The sequence below is a fragment of the Eptesicus fuscus genome, chromosome 20 (assembly GCF_027574615.1).
Source record: "Eptesicus fuscus isolate TK198812 chromosome 20, DD_ASM_mEF_20220401, whole genome shotgun sequence".
NCBI classification, from domain to species: domain Eukaryota; kingdom Metazoa; phylum Chordata; class Mammalia; order Chiroptera; family Vespertilionidae; genus Eptesicus; species Eptesicus fuscus.
Genome location: NC_072492.1, coordinates 41080261 through 41102208, shown reverse-complemented (window position 1 = coordinate 41102208; position 21948 = coordinate 41080261). Strand labels below are relative to the sequence as shown.

Genomic DNA, 21948 nt, shown 5'->3' with positions numbered 1-21948 from the left:
GCTATTCTATCGTCTTCCTTCCAGGAGAGGGTGGTTGTGTCTGGCAAAGCTTCCCTCAGATCCTATCGCCCCTCACTCACAGGCTCTGCTTTGGGCTGAGAAAATATTCTATTCCCAAAGGAAGTGGTTCCGGGCTCCTCTGGCCCCCCACTTCTTCCAGGCCCCCTAAGTCAGACTTTCTGGGTTGAAGCAGTAGGTTTCCTGGGGCCCTGCTGAATTAGGGGATGGGGTACCCATGGCCTCCCTACCCTCCAGCCACAAGAACCGCATGCAGAGCTTTTACTATGATATTCCCAAGGATCCCACGGCCTCCCAGAGAGATGGTGGCTGAGAGAAAGGGTAGATGAGGATAGAGGGTGGGAGCCATTTTTTCTGTGTTCATCAATAGCATCAAGAAAAGAAAATGCCCAAGCCAGACCCAATGTTGGGGCTCAAGCCATGACCCTCAAAGAGAGTGATTATGGCTGCATGAGTATGTGGCTGCAAGGAATCTGTCCTGAGATCTCCAGCCCCTGGTTAGAGACCTACCGAGTGGGACTCTGTAGCTTTGGGTCTGGTGGCTCAGGGACTCAGCCCAGGGAGGCTTCCAGAGGCTGAAGGGAACCAGCACCTTTGGGTCTTTCCTCTCACTCCCCAAAATTAAAAAGCCAACAATGTGTCTCAGACCCTCCATCTCTCCAAGCTGTTGCTAGAGAAGATCATCATAAAATTGAGAGGAGAGAAAACCTGGTTGCTTGTGGCTCCAAAGCTTTGCATCAAGGAAGAAAAAGAGGGCCCGGCGGGCGCCCGGCCAGCTGCCGGCCTGCAAGCCCGGGCTGCAGGCTGACCGGGCCTGGAGCTGAGCTGGGGGTGGAGGCGCTTTCCAGAGACAGCAGTGGACTATTCCCCTCCTGGAGCCTCAGCTCACTGTGGTGCCTCTAGCCACACAAAGAAATGGGGGGTAGTGGGGTGGGAGCAAAAAGAAGAACTGGGGAGCAAGAAAACTACCCTGGAGGAAAAGTTCAGCAGACATGCACCCCCAATGCGGTAGGAGATGAAGTGGGACTTCTTAATTCTGGAAAGCAGAGCCCATTTGAAATGTTTGGGAGGCCATTAGATCCCATTTTGGTTTCTTTCTTGCCTTTTTTCTTCCTTTCTTAGAGATGGCTGGCTAGCCGGCTGCCCCAGATTGGGACTGGGAGGGTGGGGGTGTGGATGGTAGAACAGGCAGCCCCGAGGGCTCCCGTTTCGTTGGAGGTGTTGATGCAGGATTGGGACCTTTCAAACTTCAAGGGACAAAGGGAGGGCAGTAAGGAGTGTGGGCAGAGACCTCGGGGTGGGAGACACCAGAGGGGTTTGAGGGGAGACTTTGGGGTCTGGAGAAGAGGAGGGGAGAGGGCTTCAGCGATGCCAAGGGAGTCCTGGACTACAGAGAGGAGAGGAAACAATTTCTTCCTGGACTCAAGGCAGGGAAACCTAACAAGTTACTGTGTGTGTGTGTGTGTGTGTGTGTGTGTGTGTGTGTTGTGTGAGAGAGAGAGAGAGAGAAATTGAAAAAAATGGAAAGATCAAGACACAGAGACCTTAGTGTAATCTAATAATTAAAGGCAAAACTTAACAATAAAGGTAAAAATTAGAGAAAATGTCCTCCTTCATAGACATTCTTTTCTCTCTGCTTCAGTTTCCGAAAAGCTAGAGTGCTCTCTCTGGCACTGGCACTCCCCTCCCCCACTCCTAATCTGCACCCAGTACCCGGGGGCACGGAGCACGTCAAACACCCTGGAGGAATCCCTGGGGGTCCGCCTTCCAGGCCTTTGGGGATCATATCAGTTTCTCTCCCCAACCCCCTGCCCCCGCCCCACATACACACAAAAAATCAAAGAGCAAACGAAAATTCCCCTCTCAAAAAGCACAAATCGGCTGGCCCGGTTAAAATCGATTTCTGATGATCAGCCTTGGGGTGACCAAGGATGCCGCCCCCAGCTCAGCCTGCCCCAAATTCCGACCGCAGGCTGATTGTGGAGGCCAAACGAAGCCTCTAGGGATCTGTTTCTTTCTGGTCCTGTCTGGGTTCCCAGACCCACGCTCTTCTAGCTTCATTGCCCAACTTGGTTGCAGCGGCGGAGTCTTGTAAAGTTCACACACGCACCCAAATCTCCATCTAAATATTCATAACCATTTTAAAGCTGGGGTTGTAAAATGGAAATTGCTACTAAAGACCACTCCTGGTATCTGGATCCTCAAACCTGCCTCCCTCCCTGCCCACCCCACCCCACCCCACCCCAAGATGCCGGGAGCAGGAGGGAACAAAGGGGCAGCCACGCGCAGATTTGGCGCCTCAGCAGAGACCGGTGTAGACCGGGCATAGACCTGGCTCAGCAGAAACGGGGATCGAAAGAATAAAAAGGCCACTAGGGTTGAAGAAAAACCCAAGCTGTACTCTCCCCCCAACCCCAAGCGACAGGGTGAAAAGGGGAGCTGGAGAAAACAGGGCAACCAAGAGAATCTGCAGAGACTCCTCGGTGACCCTGGGGGCCGCCTGAAAGCGCTGAGGAGCCGCGGACGGGGCTGCCTCGGGCCACACTGGGAGTTACCGGCAGGCGGGCGCCTTGCTGGCCTAGGAGCCAATTCTGAATCAGGGGTCCCGCCTGGTCTAGAAACTCGGTCCTGGCCTAGCTAACCCACACCCGCGGATGTCGAGACAAAGGTGGGCAAAGTAGTGAAGGCACCAGGGAGAGGGTCGAATCTAGGACAGCTGGGCAGGGGGTGGGGGTGCTGGGGAAGGGAGGGAGACGCAGGCAAGGGAGGAACAGGGGCCCAGCCGCTGAGAGTGACTGCGCAGGGCTCCCCTGACAGATTGGATGTCTCTCTCCCAGTGACCTCTGTTTAACAGACAATAACTCACCGGATTAATGACCAATCAGCTGAAGGCCTTCCGAATTGCCTCCAAATATAAAACTCCAAAGTCGAATGGGATAGGGCCAGAGTCTGGACCTGCCAGCTCTACCCTTCTCTCTCTCTCTCTCTCTCTCTCTCTCTCTCTCTCTCTCTCTCTCTCTCTCTCTCTCTCTCTCTCTCTCTCTCTCTCTCTCTCTCTCTCTCAGTGGATATCTGGCCTGAGACTCTGAGTTCCAGAACTAAGATGAGGTTGTTTCCCATCTCTCCCCACTTCCTCCAGCACAACTCATATCCCTGATCACACTTCCCAAGGCAGTCTGGGGAGCTTCCCCCCCCCTCCACCCCACGCCAGTCTGTCTGGCCTCCTCATATCTCTGCTCCTATAAGAAATCTCTCTTCTCATAACCATTAAACTTCTGAGAAACTCCCATCCCTCTTGAATTTTATTTTCTCCCAATTTGGGGAAAGAGATGGAAAATGAGAGCAAGAACTGGCGGGGGAGGGTCACCCCCCTTGCAGGCCTATCCTGGCTGCCCTGGCAGAAGATCTGGTATAGTGCTGTGGCACCACGTCTGCCCTCTCCTAGGAAGAGAGGGTCTAAAGACCTAGGGATCAGGGTGAAGCTGGGGCGTGGGGGTAGCCTGCCATCATAGAATCTAAATTCTAAAACCACAATTCAGTCCCTGGCTGGGGTAGAAGGGACTTTAAGAACTGCATTCTGAACAACTCCAGCCTCAGCTGGGCACCTTGCTCTATGAGGTTGAGCCCTCCTTCCTTAGCGCCCCCTCCAAATGCCAATTCCAGCCCAATCCAGCTAGCAAGCCCCTCTCCACTGCCTTCTATTTCCATTGCTCTCCGAGGCCTGAGCTTCTCCTCCAATCTTCAGGAGGAGGAATGGTCCAGATTCCAGTGGACTTCCTAGAGCCAGTCTGAGTCACCAACCACTGCTCTGGATGGGTACGAACCCCCTGTATATTGCAAATAAGCATGCAGTAACGTCTGTATGCAAGGGAGATGCTCCCAAGCACTAGAGAGTTACTCAAGGCCAGAACTGGGAAAACTTGGGGGTCATCCTGTCCACTCCTGTCATTGTTACGGATCCAGAAACTGAGACCAGGGAAGTGACTTGTCTTAAGTGACAAGTCATCCTTGGGATAGGCTTGGAAGTCAGGAGGCTTAAATTCTAGGTCAGGCGGGCCACATGCGGGTGTTTTTGCCGTTTTGTTTTTTTTACTTCAAAATAAGATCTGTGCAGTGTGCATGGGAATTTGTTCATAGTTTTTTTTTAAACTATAGTCCGGCCCTCCAAGGGTCTGAGGGACAGTGAACTGGCCCCCTGTTTAAAAAGTTTGAGGACCCCTGGTCTAGGTGTTCCGGACTGGCTGTATGAGCTGAAGCAGAGAACTCCTTGGGCCTCAGTATACCCTTCTGTAAAGCCAGAGCATATGTGTGGAGGGGAGGGGTGGGCTAAAGGATCTTCTGCGGGGCCTTTTTGGGCTGAGAGTTTGTGCTTCTCTGTGTGCTGGTGTAAAAGTGAGCAACAACACTAAGCAGTAACAATAGACTAAGTTCAGACAATAAGGCAGGATCTTTCCTTTGGGGATTTAAAAGCTTACACCTCTGCTACCAAACACCGACTCCATCTTGGTCCTTCTTGCCCCACAGAGGCTCACGCACTGGCTTTTACTGCTTCCCCGCGTGTGTGTGTTTATGTGGGGGTTTGTTCTCCACCTCCATCCCCAACTCAAAAGTGCTGATTTTGAACACAGGAACCTTAGCAGTAAATAATTAATTTGTATAATTAGAGGAGGAAGGCTTCGACCTGGCAATTTTTAACCAAAATTCAATGCACCCATTGTACCAGCCTGGCCTTCTCACCCGACCCCCAACTCTGCCCACACACCTACCAGCCCAGCTTCCCAACTGCCTCCCCCCACAATCGGAGACCAGCATTCCCAAGATGGCCAGCAGGATTCACCGAGTCAGACTCTGCTCCCTCCCCACAAAGTTCTGTTCCCTACCTGCCCCCGCCCCCTAGAAATCAGTGGGCCTGCAGCTGCCCTCTGCAGCTTGCTTCCCTACCCCCTAAAGCTGTGCTGGGCTCCAGGCACAGGCCCCCTGCTCTTGGGATACAAGTAATCCACCTCCCCAGCTCAAGATGCCCCAACAATCCAGCAATACAGCGAGTTTGCATTTCAAGAAACTCCCATTAATATCAATTTACTTCACTGAAACCTCGGGTTCTTCATCAAGTTGATGATTTATGATAAAATCAATTAAATTACGGCCACTTAGGGCCCAGCCGCTTCCTCTCAGATTTCATTGGTGCAGGACCCAAGTGTCTGGTGGAAAAATGCAAGTTTAGCTGGAGGCGAGGAAAGATAATTCTGCGGCTGAGAAAATTTAATGCAAAACAATTTCCAGGCAAAGCTGGGGCGTCTGGACAGAAATGCAAGAGCCACCAGTTGGCCTGCGGAAATAACGATCTGGGGGTCAAAAATATATTTCTCCCCACCCCCACCACCCTGCTCTGTTCCCCTTTGTGCTCCCTTGCCCCCCTCCCCCAAGCTGCAACTTCAGGGGAATCTGAGCAGTAATGGTGGACCCCAAGCCTGCCAAGGCCCAGCTTCAAACCACTGACCTCCGCTACTTACCCCAGGCCCTTTCCTCCTCTCTCCCTCCCCTTCTCACCCCGCTCTGCTCACTAGTTCCTGAGTCTCCCACAGCAAAGCTAAAGGTTCAAAGTGAGTATCAGCTGGCGTGTGGGCAGATGACACAGAGGGGCCGGGGGCCAGGCCAAGTGGACTCTGCTGCATGTGGCCGTGGCCGTGGGAGGAAGAACACCCAGGCGGCACCAAACAGTGGGCTGTGGCGAGGGAACGTGTGCAGAGCTGCCCCATCCCAGAGGACAGGACCAGAGGACACCCGGCCTCCCTCCCAGCGCCCTGGGTGCCCACTCACAAAGCCATGCTGTGCCCACAAACCCCAACCCCAGACCTGAGAACTGACATATACACGCACACACCTACACGTGTGCATGCGTGCACACCCTCCTTATACCTCACACAGACCCACCACATTCTGTGCCTCAAAGGGAGTTCCCCCAATCTCCCCACATCTGAGAAAATAAATCCCAGAGCATCCACCTGGCCTCGCCTCCTGCTCCAAGGAGAGGGGCTGCTCCCCGCCTCTGCTCTGTTTGGTTTTTGGTTTCCAAAGCAGGCAGGGCGTGAACACAGCTCCTCTGCAGCCATAAATCACCCCCTCTCCCGCCTTCTCAGTTTAACACCCGGCCTCAGCGCAACCCCTTCTGGTCTCCGCTTCAAATAGCCCGCAAGGTGCTAAAAGGCTTGGCCGCGGTGGCAGCTGGGCTGTGCGAGCCCGAGCCGGGCCCCGGCGCGCTGGCCCCCTCCCCAGCAGATGCCCCTCGCAGCCCTGGAAAGCCCTCCGCGGCCTCGAACACCCTCCCTGCGGGGGAGAGCTCCCCCACCCCCGAACCCCGTTCCTGTCCACACACCACAGGCACACCCACATTCCTCCACTCTGCCCTGCACCCAGGGTCCCCTCGACCCCCACAGCCCCTACCCGCCTCTTAAGTTGCCCTCATCTTGGTCTCCCACGGTTTGGATCCAGCCTCTGTGCCGACCCGGGAGAGAGGCCGGGACGGGGTCTCAGCCGCTCTGCTCCCCGCCCCGCCCCGCCCCGCCCCGGGCGCGGGCCCCGCACCCACACTTACCTGTGCGTCTCCCGCTAGGGCGCAGGCCGCGCCAGGCCGCCGGGCGCGGGGCGCGCGCGGGAGCCACCGGCCGGGCTCGGGTCCCACGGCCCCAGCTGGGGCTCGGCCGGCCGCATCCCGGTCATTCAACCCCGGGCGGCCCTGGGACGGGCGGGCGGACGCGGGGAGAGGCCCGGAAGCGCGGCCCGCACCCCGCCCCCGCCCCCGCCCCCGGCTTTGTTCGGCCTTCGAGGCCGCGGGGCGGCGGCGGGGCGCGCGGGGCCGCACTCGAGGCGCCCCTCTCTGGAGACGCCGGGGGTCCCCCTCCGCCGGGCCGGCCGGGCACCGCGCTGCGCTCGGGGCTCTGAGAGCCGGCCAAGTGGCCAGGAAGGGGCGCCGCGACTGACGGGGGCCACGGCGAGGCGCGGGAGCGCCGGGGGCGCCATGGCGGAAGGGAAGGCGGGCGCACGGGCGGCTCTTCAATGTCACCAGCGAAATGGGTTCCATATGTCCGGCCGGCGGAGAAGGGAGGGGAAGGGAGAGAGCTCTGGGCAGGACTGGACGGGGATGGGGGTGCTCCGTGGAGGGAGCAGAGCAGCGGCCAGGGAGGAAAAGAGGGACTGGAGAGGCGAAAAGGTTTGCATTTTCCAGTTTCCCCGGAGTCTTTAAAGGCTGGTTAGGCGGGTAGGAACCTTCGTTCCCTTTTCCCTTTTCTTTCCTGAAACATGGGGGGGGGGAGGGGGGGGAGGGAAGAGATCAGTGAAGGTGGCATCCGTTTGTTCAGGCCGGAGATGCCTGCGAAGGGATGTAGATTGGAGGTGAAAGGGAAAGTTCTGGGGCAGCTGGAAGGTCAGCTTCTCCCCTTCCCTAAAGGAGAGGAAGAGACCGAGACCCAGGCCGTACCTGGGAGGGGAAAGAGAAGCCCTAGAAAGAGCCCAGGGCCCGGGCGTGAGACAATTCCTCCTGGTGGAATTCTGTTTCGGGGGCCAGTCCGACCATTAAGTTCCTCATGATGGTGGTAGAAGAGGAGATGGAAGTGCCCAAGGCATCTTGGCCATTTCCTGAAACTTCAGGCGCTGCCAGCTGCCTCCCACCTGAGGTAGCAGCCCAGAGGGCCTACTCTGGAGGCAGATGCTCCTGGGATGGCCTCAGCTTTGGGCAGCTGTCTGGAAAGAAAGCAGGGAGTCTAGAAAAGCTGCCAGACCCCACAGCCCTCTCCCCTCTGCGCCTGCCCCCCTAAGGGGTTTAAGGGGTTTGGGCTCACTGGTGCTCTCTCTGCCCTGCACCCCCATTTTCTAACCATCTCTGTTGCCTCTGACCCTCTCTCACAGCCCCTTTGTCTTCTCATGCTCTGCCTCTCGGTGTGTCTTAAGTAAATTTGAATTGAGTCGTGGGAAGGATGCAGGAGCTTCCCCAGAAACCACTGCTGGGCTGCCTTATTAGGCTGCCCCTCTCCTGGGGGCAGGGTGGAGCCCTGGGCCTCCGGGCCCTCTCACCTACAGGGAAAACCTACCCTTTGGTCAAGGAGACATTCTCTCCTACAGAGAAGGGGCAAGGGCAGTGGTTTCCTGTTCACTTCCCTTCTTCTCACTTAGCTCTTAGCTCGGAGGAGAGTGTGTGCATCTGTGTGTGTGTGTGTGTGTGTGTGTGTGTGTGTGTGTTCATCCAAGTTGTGGGGTTCTTCTTCCAGGACAGCCTCCTGCCTCTCAGACTGGCCTTTGTCTCCACTCTCCTTGACTTCCCACCTCAGAAAGGGATCATTCTCTCTCTGGGGCCCCCTCTTTTGCCTTCATCCTCTCTCCTCATCTTTCTATCCAACTCCTCTGGTCATTAAAGCAGTGGCCGCCCAGCTTCTCCAAGGCCCGGGGAGAACATGATAATTATCTAGAGAAAGTGGACACCAGCAGAGTCTGGGGAGAGCACAGAACCAGCAGCTTTCCTAAAACCCCCTTCCATCAAATGCGATATACCTCATCCCCTGACCAGCAAGCACAAAAGCAAACGGAGCGTGTGTGTGCATAGAGCTGGCAAGAGGCAGAGTGCTTCATGGTTAAATGAACCAAATGTATCTTTAAAAAAAAAAAAACACCAAACCAACAAAGTCTTTTCAAACTTGATGATTTGGGGGGTAGGCCTATGTGCCTGGATGGAGGGCATCAGGCCTCACAGAGGGAGATTTAACCAGGGGCCAGCGACTAAAAGATACTGGTGGAAAGGGATGGTCTCGCTGCTTTTGTCTCCTGGGGAAGAGTCTGTGTGAGAGTTGGGGAAAGGGAGAGGGAGGGGGTATCCCCAGGGCCAGAAGAGACAAAGACCTGAAGGGGGCTGAAAGAATGGAGAGGAAAAGAGAGGGGGGAGCAGACCTCCATGTCATAAGCACAAGCAAAGGCAGCAGAGGGGGCAAGATAAGGGGTGGAGTTGGCAACTCAGGGGTAGGAGCCTGTGGCACTGGCCCCCACCTCTTCCCAGCAGCTATGGCCTGTCCCACAAAGCAAATCCTCCAGCCTCCAGCCTTTTGTTCCCCAGCCTCCAAAACAGACTAAATCCAGAAGCCAATAAACACCACTCCACTCTCTCCCTTCTCCTTTATGTCCCTCTTCCTCTCCAAGGAAGAGGTAATCCTGCCTCGCTCTCTCAGGGATTCCAAGACTTTGACCTACATTCTGGAGCACTAGTTTCCGGGGTGAACTCACATTTACACCCACCTTGTCACCTCCCACACTGAGGGGGGGGGAGCAGAATTCTCTAACATTGAAGGATAGAGGGCCTGAAAGGCTTGGAGCCCCCTATCCCTCAGATCTCTTTGCTGCTGCCCCCCCACCAACCCTTCAACCCTCCCCAAGATCTCCAGCCCTTCAATCCAGACTCCACCTTCCTTTTATCCAGGCCAGGTAATGCCCCCACCCATCCTAGCCTGGGGTCTTGTTCCGCTCCTTCTCTTTCTCCCTAAACCCTTGTCAACCCAGACTCCCAAACTGGGAGGCTTCACCCACCACCCCCACCACCCTCCTGCAAATCTGCCTGTTAACAAGGACAGGGCTCAGGGCCCACTTGGAGTAGAGCGGGAGCGAGCTCCTAGATGCTCCACTGGGGCCGAAGCGGCCACTCCGAGAGGCTTATGCCATAAATAATTAACACCTGGATGCAGAGTTAAATATCACAGATAACAGGAGCTATAAAGTCAGTTAGCCCAGCTCCAGCCAGGGAAGAAAAAGCCAGTAGCCCTGACCAGACTTGGCAAAGGCTGTACCCTCTGCCCCTCATCGATCACAACTTTGGGGTACAGCATAGCATGTCCCCAGAAGCCACCACTAATTTTCTCTCGGCCAGCAGACTCTTCCCTGATGGGGAGGGACTGAGACCCCCTCATAGGAAACCCCAGCTCTCCCCCTCCCAGTCTGTACCCTGTTTGCTTCCTCTTCGAATCGGGGCTTAGGGAGAGGAACACACTTTAACTTCTGGGGCCACCTGATTCCCGGAACATTTCTTCACTAGAAAAACTTGGGGAACTTCTCCCTGCTTTAGCCCCGCACACACGCAGTCCCTGGCTGCTGAGGAAACTTTCTTTGTTTCAGGAGGTCGAAGGAAGGCTACTGGGGTGTGAATTCATTTCCTTGTTTTGTTAGCCAGCAGGGTGGGGAGCCAGGACTTTCAGCTTTTCTCCATGCCCTTCACCCTCTGCCTCCATTGTCTCCCCCAATTTGGGCAGCTCATTCTCCACCCTAAATACCCTGGCAGACACATCAGTCCTATAGGTTAAGCTTTAATGCTATAGCTGAGTCTCTTCAACTCCCCCTCCCCCCACTTCCAATGGCACGGGACTTGGATTTGGTCCCCATCGACAACAAAAATCTTTGCCTGCAACTCCAGTCATTTCTTCCTCTGCCTCCACCTCTCTTGCCCCCAGGCTCCTTCCGCCTTCAGAGTTGGGTTCCTTCCCAGTGGCTGGAATTGGAGCAGCCAAACTCTGGTGGGGGAACTGCTGAAAAATGAAGCTCTGTCTGCTGCTGCAGGAATGTTGGCTCTATCAGGCTCACAAATATAATTTTTATATTAGGTCATGGTCTTTGACTGGGTTTATATGCCAATGAGGCATTTCTGGTTTACCAAATTTATACAAATCTCGCCTTAATTGATAATCACGGATGCTGTAATTTAAGACCTCCAGCTATAGAGCTTTCATATTAACTGCTGATATATTACTGTAGATCATCTGAAATAACCAACTCCTGGGAGCAGAGCAGAGAGGGAGGAAGTGCCTCCGAGAGAGCGACTCTCTCCCGGCCGCAGAAATAGCCCAGCTTCCACATCATTTTCCGTGAGAAATGATTTATCGAAGACATGGCCATAAACAACACAACTCGCTCACAAACACACGCAGACGCAAGCACACACACACACACACACACACACACACACACAATGGCTGGCACGCCGGCCCGAGAAGCTGACACCCATATTGCTATAAATCAAGAAAAGGGTTGGAGGAGAGGGAGAGAGAGAGAGAGAGGAGAGGAATATTCCTAAAATCTCTATGCAATGCCTCAATGGGTATAAACACACAGAGCACCGTGTGAAGAGAAATGGCAGGAAATGAAGATGGCTATTTGTCACAGTTTACGACAATAACATTAATAACAAACAATAAATTTACATGGACATATAAGACACGGTAGGTAGTGAGAAATCCCTTCTACTTACAATACCCCAGCCCGTGGTGCGGCTCCGGCTTCGGGGCTGTTTTATTGCTGCCTCCCTCTCTTTCTCTCTCTCTCTCTCTCTCTCTCTCTCTCTCTCTCTCTCTCCCCCTCTCTCTTTTTTTTTTCTCAGGGTACAGGCTTGTTTTTCAAAGGACAGTTGAATTGCACGTCAGAAACAGGGAGACCGAAGCCTGAGATTTTCCTGACGAATACATATCTATTCTGCAACCTCGGCATTAATTATTTAATGAATCACGTGACCAGGGGGGGGAAGGGGGTCTTTCGATTTCAGGCTCAAAGGACCACTATGACCTTCCCCTTCAGGAGGAGAAATTTTCCTGCAAAATACGTCCCCCCCCCCACCCACCAATGGAATAGTATGGAGTTCTCCTTCTCTCTTCCAGATTCACATCTATGCCTGCTAGATCTACAGCTCCCTAACCACCTCCACCCGGACACACTTACCTACAGCCCACCTCTCCTCTCTCTCTTCTCCTCCTGCTTCTGCTGAGTTCGTGGAGGTGCAGAAATAGTCTGCAGGGGCGTCTGGGGTGGGGGTGGGGTGGGCGAGAGCCCTGCTCCAAGCCCCTGGATTTCTCAGCTTCCAATTCTTCTCCCTGCACCCTTTAAGGTTAAGATTCCCCCCAACTCCCTTCTTTCCCTCACTCTTAGGATACTGATTTTAGTGGGACACCCCCACCCCTCTTCCTAAATAATCAACAAAATTTCTAAAGGGACCATTTCCAAAAGATACACTTCATAAGGCCACATTATATATGTATAAAGGATGGGGCTTGTGGCTTTCATTCTCTTTTTGATCTCTTGTGGTACCTTTTGAAGAGGCAGAAAAGGGACTGGACAAACTGGAGGCTCTGGGACTTCCAAAGTTGAGAATGACCGCAACCGGGACTTTTTTCGTTTGTGGTGTCACTACTATAGGGAACGGAATCCTCCTGACTGATTTGGGAACACGTCCAGCCACAAAGACCGGACTAAAGTTTCTAACAAAAGAAGTGGACTCTCAGCCCCCCTCTACCTCTGTCACACCCTGTCTCCGTCCCCTTACCCCCAACTCCACTGAAGACAGCTGGAGATTCTAACTGAAGCGGGGGAGGGGGCGGGCAGGGGAAAGAAAGAAAGAGGCTTTGAAGTCCAAGTCGGCCTGGCAGCCCCGGGTCCCTATTTCCCAGGTGTTAGTCCCCTGAGCTTCCAATCGACAGACAATGGAGACTGGTCAATAGGAAAAAGATGGGGGGGGGCTGTTGCATATTAAAGGGGTGAACACCCAGGATGATAGGAGAAAGCCATTCCCTAGGCCTAGAGAGAGAAACCTTCATCTCAGAGATAAATAAAACAAAACATCCCCAAACCTTCCCACACAGCTCAACCCCAGCATGAGCAGGCCAGTTACAACCAGAATCAGAGTCCTTGGCTGTGGGCTGAGGTGAGGGCGCAAAGGGGAGTGGAAAAGACATTCCTGACGAAGCCCCTCGCTGCACATTCCCAGCCTTATCTTCAGCAGCTCCGGGGGCAGCCAAGCCAGGCCCCAGCCGCTGAGGGCAGGCCGGACAGGGGAAGAACAAATGCGCTTTAGGGTAGGGAGGCTCGGGGCTTCCCTTTTGGATTTGTTTGGAGGGTTCTGAACCAAAAGCAACTCACTGGGGAGAAACCTGAGAACCTAGATGGTTTAGTAACCCCCAAAGAAACATCCACCCCTGAGTGGGTGCCGGTAAGGTCCAGCTGTGGCGGCCTCGAGGCCCCTGCAGAAGGTACTGGGCCGGCCTGGCCTCCTCAGAATCTTGCTCCCGATGCACTGGTGGGGCGCCGGCAGGCCCAGGCCAGGCTCAGACTCTGTAGGGGGGTGGTCGGCTTTGATTGTCTAGATACAAAACACAGACTGGTATTGAATTCAGCCCCTGCAACTCTCTGCAAGGTCCTGACCACAAAGCCACTAAAATGGTCCCCCAAAGAAAACTCTCCCCTAAAGTCTAAAAGAAGAATATGAGCAAGCAAGAGAGAAGGTGCAATATGCCGGAGCATGGGAAGGCGGCAATCTCTGAAACGGAGAAAAAAAAATTTTTAAGGACAAGGAAAAGAACAGCAAACTGACAAGAAGGCATGCGGGCAGGTTCTGTTAAAATGCCCACACTCTTCGGATCCTGGGAATGTCCGTGTTCAAATAAACAAGCGCCGAGAGCCGGCCGAGCGCCCAGCGCTTTCTTGCTGCCGATAAAGCGAACGTTTATACTGGGAGAAAGGCGAGATTGATTTACGAATCTGAACGCGCCGGTTTTATGGCTGATCACAAATCCGTCAGCGCTCAACTCACGCTGGGAAACTTCCCCACTTGGTTTTCTAACCAGACCCCATTCCCTGGCCGCTTCCCAGGGAGACCCACCACGGGGCCTGGGGCTGCCCCACTTTGTCCAGGCGGTGGAAGTAAGAGAGAAAGATGGGGAGGACCAGGGACCTGGAGGGAAGAGAGGTCAAAGATGAGGAGGACTAGAGGGAGCCACCAGAATTGTAGAAAGTGAACCCAAAGGCCGGGGAGCCCTAGGCAGCGCTCAGTTTGGGGTCTGGGAATGGGGGAAAGTGAGATCTCCAAGGTCCCACCTGTAGGATGAAATCCTTGAGTGAACCCTAACCCTCCCTTTCCATTGTCTTCCTCCTCCTTCCCATTGGTGAACCCCTAATCCTCACAATGCCAGAGAGAAGCTGGTAAAGTCCCAGGGCCTATAGAGCTCCCACAATTGGTTATCTGCCCTTACAAGTAACGGGTGCAGCTCCCTGAAGCCCCAGCTTTTTTCAGCCCAGGAGCAGCCCAGCTCCCCTTTCTGCTCACTCCCTTCCCTTCCCCAGGCCCCCACCCCCTGCATGTATTCTGCCATCCGGGGACAATGAGGATACCAACCAACTCCAGTTCTTTCTTGCCAAAACCAAGTCCCTACGTTCCAATAGGCAATTTACAACACGCAGACCAACACCAAACACATCCCAACAAAGTTCAGTCTCTCCTAGTCTTAACCCCAAAGGAGCATCTCCTCTTCCCAGCTGGAGTGTGCCCCCTCCCCGCCTCCTCCTGAGAGGACGGCTGCTAAAGCGGATTGTTAAGATGCAGCAAGCAGAATAGAGATTGGGAAAGGCTCTTAGAAAACCTCCACCCATCTCTGAAAATTAAAAGTTGCTGGAAACTTTGGTTAACATGGCGGAGCTCTCCCTGGAGGTGGTCAGAAGTGTCTGCACTGGCCCTGCTCCCAGCTCTCTTGCGCCTTTGCTGGAGAGGTATTCCATGGGCTCTGGGAGCAGCTGAAGTGAAATTGGGGATCAGGGGGAAGGGGGTGAAAGTGATTCTAGGAACTGCTTTCCAGACAAAGGAACTTCAGGGGGGGAATGGGTTGAGGGGTTGTGGATTGGGATATCAGACTTTGAGACACAGTAATCGCCAAGGAGCTGTTCTAGTGGGGAACCCTCTCTCTCCTTCGGACCCAGAGGCTTGTCCCCCTAACCCCTGAAGCCTTGTGGGCCTCTCCCACCACTTCCCTTTGTCTGTGCCCCCGCAGCTCCCTCCAAGCAAAACAGGACAGGAGGGATAACCTGGGCCTGGGGACAGCGGTGGGAGCCGGGCTGAAGGAAGGAGCCCTGCACAGCGAGACAGACCAGCACCCTCCTCCCTCCCCTGGCTGTACCCAAGCTAACAATTTTATTCCTTTTCTCCCCAATGCGCAGTAATAGAAAAAACAATCCAGAAATTCCAAAATAGCCAAGTAGGGGCTTGGGGGCTAGAGGGGGGTGGACATGGGCACACAGCAGCCCCGGACCCGCTCCCAGCGGAGGTGTGACTTTCCCTCCTGGGCAGGACGCAGGAGCCAGCACAATGTCCAGTCTCAGAGAGGTCAAGGGGCTTCCGAGGTCATTTTGTGGTTCTAATACTGAGCTAATCGCCTAGAAAACGTGGCCTTTCCATGAACTCTCTCTCCTGCCAACCTCCTGCCTCCAAACTCGCAGTGAGCCCCAGGGAAAAAGGGCCAGCGCATTCAGGTCTGAGGCCGAGCCCGCTGGCTCACTCACCCTCAGAAGCAGGGCCCCAGGGTGGGGGCGGGGGACACAGCCCCCAAACTAAGAGAGCAAAAGGAAACCAAACCGAACACTGAGCCTCCAGGAAAAAGGGAGGGGGACAGCACTAAAGAGGAAGATTCCAGCGGCAAGAACCTTGCCTGTGAACAGAGCAGTTTCCTGCCCCAGAGAATCGGGAATATTTGTCTAGAATCCCAAGCTTGCCACAACAAGGGGAAAAGGAAGACACCCACCTATACCCTGCTCCAAGGCGGGGGCTTCCCATCCAAGAAATGCATTCCGTTTTGCCAGGGGGCGGCATGACATCCCACTGCAAACAGATATATGGGACACAAGCCCTGAGCGTAGACAGAGTCGCAGAACAGCCGGCCACATGTGCGCGTCGCTACACACATGCACATGCACATATGCTTGGGTGCCACAGGCCCGCCTGCCTTTCCCCCAAACCAGGAAAGCACGCTGAGCTGCCCCACAAACAGCCTTCGCCGGGGCCCTTCAGGGCCCCTGACACTCAGTCCCCGGCAGTTCAAACATTCTCCAGGTGCGAGGCCTCTCTCGCCCATCTGACCCAAGCATCAGTCATCATAAAAGGCCCCAAACCTGACCAGAGTCACCATAAAAACCCCACCAAGACAGGGGTTTTTTCTTTCCCTTGTTAAAAAAGAAGAAAAAAGAAAGCTCATAAAACGATTTTTTTTAAAAAATATGCCAGCCCAGGAGGGGGCTTTGTTACCTTTGCGCCTCTCGCCTCCTCTCGCCCCGAACTCCTCGAATCCCATTCCTGGCGAAGGCTTCTTCCAAACTGAGAGAAAAAAGTTTTCAACTTTACGTTCCAAAATGTTTCCCCCTTGCAGATCTGGGAGAGGCGGCTAACACTTTTTCCCCCCAACAGCCGGTCTGCGGAGATTTGCTGTTGAATAATAACAAAGGAGAGAGGATACGTATTTAAAGAAAAGAAGTGATTAATGGTTTTCTGTATAATTCTCACATTTTTCTTAGCTCTTGTCTACACAGAATGGCTGTGAACTTTAAGCTCCATAGAAATCTTTTTTTTATTCTATTCATACCTTCCAAGGAGTAGCTTTGATTTGGTTCTATAGAGGCATTCCTGGGGGGGAGGGGGGCATATGCTTTTTAAGAACTATTTTCTCCCTCTGCTAAGGGCAGTCGCATCTCCTGGCAGCTAAACATCACACCAAAATGGACCGAACAAAGCTGGCCGCTCTCATCCTCCAGGTCTGGGCGATTTTTTGATGAATCTCCCGCAGCATTTAAACCAGCAGTTCAAACCCTTTCTCAGAACTAGGGACGCCAGCCCGTCTGTCCCGTGGCCCTACCCAGCCTCAAACTCCCGGGTGCTGCAAACCAGGGGGATACAATAAACAAATAACAATAAAACGTGTGGGTGGGATTGGCTATTTTTATTTTCTAAAGGGAGATGGGTCCAAAGAAACCAACCACTTTGAATTGCATATGCTCTCCGGAGCCCTGGAGCTCTCTGGAGGCAGTGTCTACACCCTGGGCCACCCCAGGACCAGGCATCTCAGGCTGGAGCCCCCAGACCTTCGTACTTCTCTTGGGTACTGCACAAAAGCGGCCCAAGCTTAACAGAACTTCTGAGGGTCACCTGCATTCCCTTCCCCCACTCCATTCTAGGGGTGACTGGGACCTCCGAGACAGAAAGCGATTTGGTCCCCAGTCGTACTTTCGATACTTTCTATGAGAAAGAAAATGAAAATTAATACAGGAGCAGGGCTTCACAAAAGAGGCCATTTGTCTTCTTGATTATCTATTTGCTTGTCAGAGTTTGAGCTATGGCACCGGCTAGCTCCTTTGTAATATAAAAATACTCTGAAAACCTGCAAACACCCAGAAACATCTGTGCAAAAAATTAGACTCATTAAAGCCTTAAACACCTCCGAGGAAAACGATACCTTCTTATGCAGGAGGAAAGGCCGGCCTCACGGAATCCTCTCTCGGAACTTTAATAAGCAAAGAGCCGTCTGTCTAGAAGGAGACAGCTTAACCGCATTTTATTTGCTTATGACAAATAAATCATGATATGAGAGGCTTTGCCATACTTAAGCCTCTTGTGTCCTACAATGAAACATGCCCCCCCCTCCCCATTAGGGACTCAAGTCAGCCCTCCTAGTCCTTTCCATCCATTTTTTTTTTTGGACCGGAGGGGGGAAATTTTAAACAACACAGCCACCCCAAAAAGAAAACAAACCAGCTACCACCGTTTGGAGTCCTTGAAGATAGACATTCCCATCGGACCCTTTGGGGGGAGAAAAAAAAAAATCCTCAGCCACATACAATGGGAATCCAAATGGGCTGAGGTGCTTCAGACAGAGGCTAGGGGGCATTTGTCCGTATCTTTAGATCAAGGCTTCAACAAAACCACGCCGGGCTGCTCACAAGAAACCGAACATTTATTTCTATTGTCACTCTGTACAGGACACACAGTTTCACTCCAACGAAGGGTTCTAGACTCAGGCCGCCCCAGAACTAGGAAGGGGGCCTAGTGTGGAATGTCAGGAAGAGAAGAGGAGGAAGGGACACACAGGACATAAAATAATAATAATTAATTAATTATTCATCATCATCATCATCATCATCAATGCAACCATGATCCACGAGGGGAGAGGTCTCCGGAACAGCATCTCCCGGACCCGGGGAGGGGCGCAGCGTTGTGTTTGCTAGTTTCACATTCAGTCTCAGTCTCGGAGAGCAGGTCCCCTCCGCACAGCTCTGGGTGGGCCAGGGGGATGTGCTCGCAGCCCCGCCGGCCCTCACCCTGCCAGCAACCGCTTGACCTTCCCAAGGAAGGCGCTCCGGGTCTCTTTCTTTTCTTTCTTTCCTCTCCTTGGCCTCCATTTCCCTGCCCGCTCCTGCGTTGCCAAGGCCGTCCGAGCCTCCAACGCCCCCCCCCCCCTCTTCCTGCGGCCTCCTCCGCTTCCCAGCCCCGCAGGGGAAGGGGGTGCAGTCGGTGTCCCCGCGCAGGGGCCTGGACGGACGGGGAGGAGGTGTGATGTGTGTGTTTGTTACCGTGGCCAACACACTGCGCTCTCTGGCAATCAGAGGGTGCTGTCGCTGGGTGTCAGGGATGGGGGACAAAGGCAGAGGATCCGGGCCCGCGTGCGGGCGGCGGCGGGCCGGCCTCATTTGTTAGCCGGGTGTCGAGGTAATGGTCGCCGCCGAGGCCCGTCCTCTCCGCGGCGGAGTAAACAAGACGGATGGGCCCGGGGCCGGCGTGATTAAAGATGAAACGTGGATCCATCTTCGCCAGGCGCGCAGCCTCCTCCTCCTATTGCTCTTTCTGTCCTTTCTTTCTTCCTTCTTCTCCTCCTCTTTTTATTTATTTTTTTTTTTAAAGAAAGAAAGCCAGAGACTTGAGCTTTGCTTCTGGGGGGGGGGGCCCTCGACCGGCTCTCCATTGTGGTTTCTATAAATAAAGCTTCCCCTACCCCTTCTCTGCGTTTATTCGTGTAAATAGATAGAGGGGGGCGGGGGAGGCAGGCAGGCTCTTGCAGGCCCAGGCCCCAGGGTCTCCTCCCGCCTCTCTCCCCCGTCTTCCCGGCGCTCGCCACCCGCCCCCGCCCCAGGTTCGTGGCTCCCCACCCCCGGCCAAGAGACCGCTAGAGCGCGGGGGGACCTCCGTTGGGCCGGCCTGGGGGCCCTCCGGCTGCGCCCGCGGCGCCCCCCGAGCGGATCTTGGTGTTGGGCAACTTGTGGTCTTTTTTCCACTTCATGCGCCGGTTCTGGAACCAGATCTTGATCTGGCGCTCGGACAGGCAGAGCGCGTGGGCGATCTCCACCCTCCGGCGCCGCGTCAGGTAGCGGTTGTAGTGGAACTCCTTCTCCAGCTCCAAGACCTGCTGGCGGGTGTAGGCGGTGCGGGAGCGCTTGGGCTCCCCGCCGGCGTAATTGGGGTTTACTGGACACACACAGAGAGAAGGAGAAAGAGAAAGTTTTATTGCCCCAAAAGGGAGGAGGGAGAGCACTTTCTTCCAGCGAACACAGCGTCTCCCTCCCTCCCTCCCTCCCTCTCCCGCCACCTCTTCTAACTCCGGAGGGCGGGGTGGGGGGAGAAAGGGGAGCAAGCGGGGCTGCTGGAAGGAAAAGAGACCTCAGAGTTTTGGAGGGTTATCTCCCTGTTGTTTGGGTGTGTGTGGGGGGGAGGGGGGGGCGCTCAGAGTGAGGAAATCTTCACAAGGTTTTCACCCTTCCCCTCCCGCCTTGGCCTGAGGCCCGGGGTGGGAGAATGAGGGGTGAAAGGGGAGGGGGCTTCCCTAAACCTTTCTCCTGTCAGTTCCCACCCTCTCTGCTCAGATTCCAAGCCGTGCCTGCCCCCAATAAAAACTTTTGCCCACTTCTTGAGCCAGGGAGCCAAGGCTAGAGGAAAGAAAGGGGGGAAAAATAAATAGTGGGAGTTGACTCAACGCTCTGCTTAAATACAGATTACCTCCTCCTCCTTCTCTCCAACCTCCCACCCCCCTCCCCGACTTCCAACTTCACTGAGACTCCACGTCCCCGGCGAGAAAGTCGCTGGTGAGAATGGCAAAAGAGAAGGGGGAGCCGACTTCAAAGGCGCGGGGCCCACCAGGCCATAAAAATTTATGGGGGATGTAATTATGTGGCTCTGAAAACAGGCGACCGTAAATCTCGGCCGTGGCGAGTTTATAGCGGGGACAATTGGCTTCCCCCCCGCCTCCCCCCATGCCTCCGAGGTCCCTTTGGTGGAAAGCGCCGGGGGTGGGAGGGGGAAGGGGTGCCCACGCACTCACCCGTGCTCACGTGAACTTTGCGCATCCAGGGGTAGACGACGGGCTCTTTGCACGCGGAGTGGGACGGGCTGGGGTGCAGGGGGTTCTGCGCGCAGGGAGGCGGCGGGGGGCTGCTGCTGACCGCCTCGCAGCGCTGGCTGGGCTCCGGGAGGAGAGCCCCGGAGGGTGGTGGCGCGGGAGCCCGAGGGGACAGCCCGGGGGGCGGCGGGGGCGGCGGCGGGGGCGGCGGGGGCCCGGGGTCCCGGCAGGCCGCGTAGCGCTGCACGGTGCACGCCGCGCGCCGCCCGAAGCCCGCCTCCGGCTGGAAGCTGCTCTCTCGCCTCTGGCCGCCGGCGTAGTACCCCGGCGAGGGGTCGCTGGGTAGGTAATCGCTCTGTGAATATTCCTCGCACGGAGGGAACTTGGGGTCGACATAGTTTGAGTTGATCAAAAAAGAACTCATAGCCATTAATTTCTGGGAATTGCCCACAAAATATACTAAAATTTATTCCGACCCCTGACTCGTTTTCCTGTTTCCGAAAGCCCTCCTACTTACTGTCAAGTGAACAAAGTTAGGACCCCACGTGATCCTGGGAGCCAATGACCGCCCCGCCTGCGATTCCCGGATAAGGAAATCTGCTCACCCGGACCCTACTCCAGCCAAAGAGGTTTATTTCCCCTTCTCCCACACCCCCTCCCACCCACCCACAGACACCCAGCCAGCGCCGGGATTTACATAGGGCTCCTGCGGGGCGGCCGCCCGCGCCACCGGCCGTCTCCGAGATCCAGGGGGAGAGGGAGCGGGGTGCCAACGGAGGGCCTCGTGGGGCCCTGGGCAGAGCGCGATCCCTAGATACCCTCGGAAGTTGGGGCTCCCCGTGTAGCCCCCTCGTGTCCTGCCTCGCCTCAGCCCCCATCCTCTGCCTTCGTGGGCCCCTTCCCTTCCTCCCGAGGGAAGGAGGCCCGTGCGCACCCTGCGTGTCTGCGTGGGGAGTGAAGTGAGAGGAGGACGGGGGTCTTTGCCCAGAGAGGGGAACCCACTCGGGGGCGAGAGGCACTGAGCGTGGAGCTTTTCTCCGGCCGCCGCATGGGGAGGGGGAGGGAATGAGAGAGGAGGCGTGGGGAGCAAGCAGGCGGGTGCTCGGAGGGGCTTGTCAGAGATGAATGGAACCGCGGGCGGATCGATAGAAAATTCATGCACTAATTCGGGGAGACCTCGCCTTCCAAATCGCATTTAGCTGCGCTATTAGTTTGGCTTTGTCAGTCCGTCTGTCTGTTCCCCTCTCCTATCCACTCCTCTCCTTACCCGACGCGGGAGGAACAACTTGGTTTCCCACACTGAACATGAGCAGTGGCTAAAAAACCTGCAACTTTTGAGAGCACACTGAATAGCAATTTGCTAATTCCAGAACCATCGGAGCAATACTAACCGCGGGGTGGAGACGTGGTAATTGCCACTAATGCCACAGCCTCCTCAGTGAACACAAATCTCTCACCCCTGTGATGCTGGGGATAGGTGCCCTGGAGGTCACACACACACACACACATACACACACACACAATAACACCCCTCGGTAATCAGGTATTTCCAGGGCTTCTTGTTCTCAACCCAAACGGAAAGGCGACATCAACATCCGTTTGAAAAGCGAATTTCCTTTGCCTTAGCACACTGAAGACAACAGTCATTTCCCCCCAGATTTTCAGGCAAACCTCCCTGAACCCAGCAGAGAGAATAGGTGGGCCCGTGGGCGAGGACAAAATTCAAAAAACCACCAACAGTAACCTATCGAGAGAAGTGACAAGGGACCAAGGCTCC

At 54.9% G+C, this 21948-nt stretch overlaps 1 protein-coding gene across 1 annotated transcript; it reads right to left on the bottom strand.

The window, feature by feature from the left end:
• Positions 1–18988: 18988 nt before the first annotated feature.
• HOXB4 (homeobox B4) lies at positions 18989–20601 on the bottom strand. Its single transcript, XM_054709234.1, has 2 exons — positions 20154–20601; positions 18989–19303 (listed from the first exon to the last, which is right to left on the bottom strand). The coding sequence occupies exons 1-2, from the start codon at positions 20599–20601 to the stop codon at positions 19005–19007; spliced, it is 747 nt and encodes a 248-aa protein (XP_054565209.1). The 3' UTR covers positions 18989–19004.
• Positions 20602–21948: the final 1347 nt, after the last annotated feature.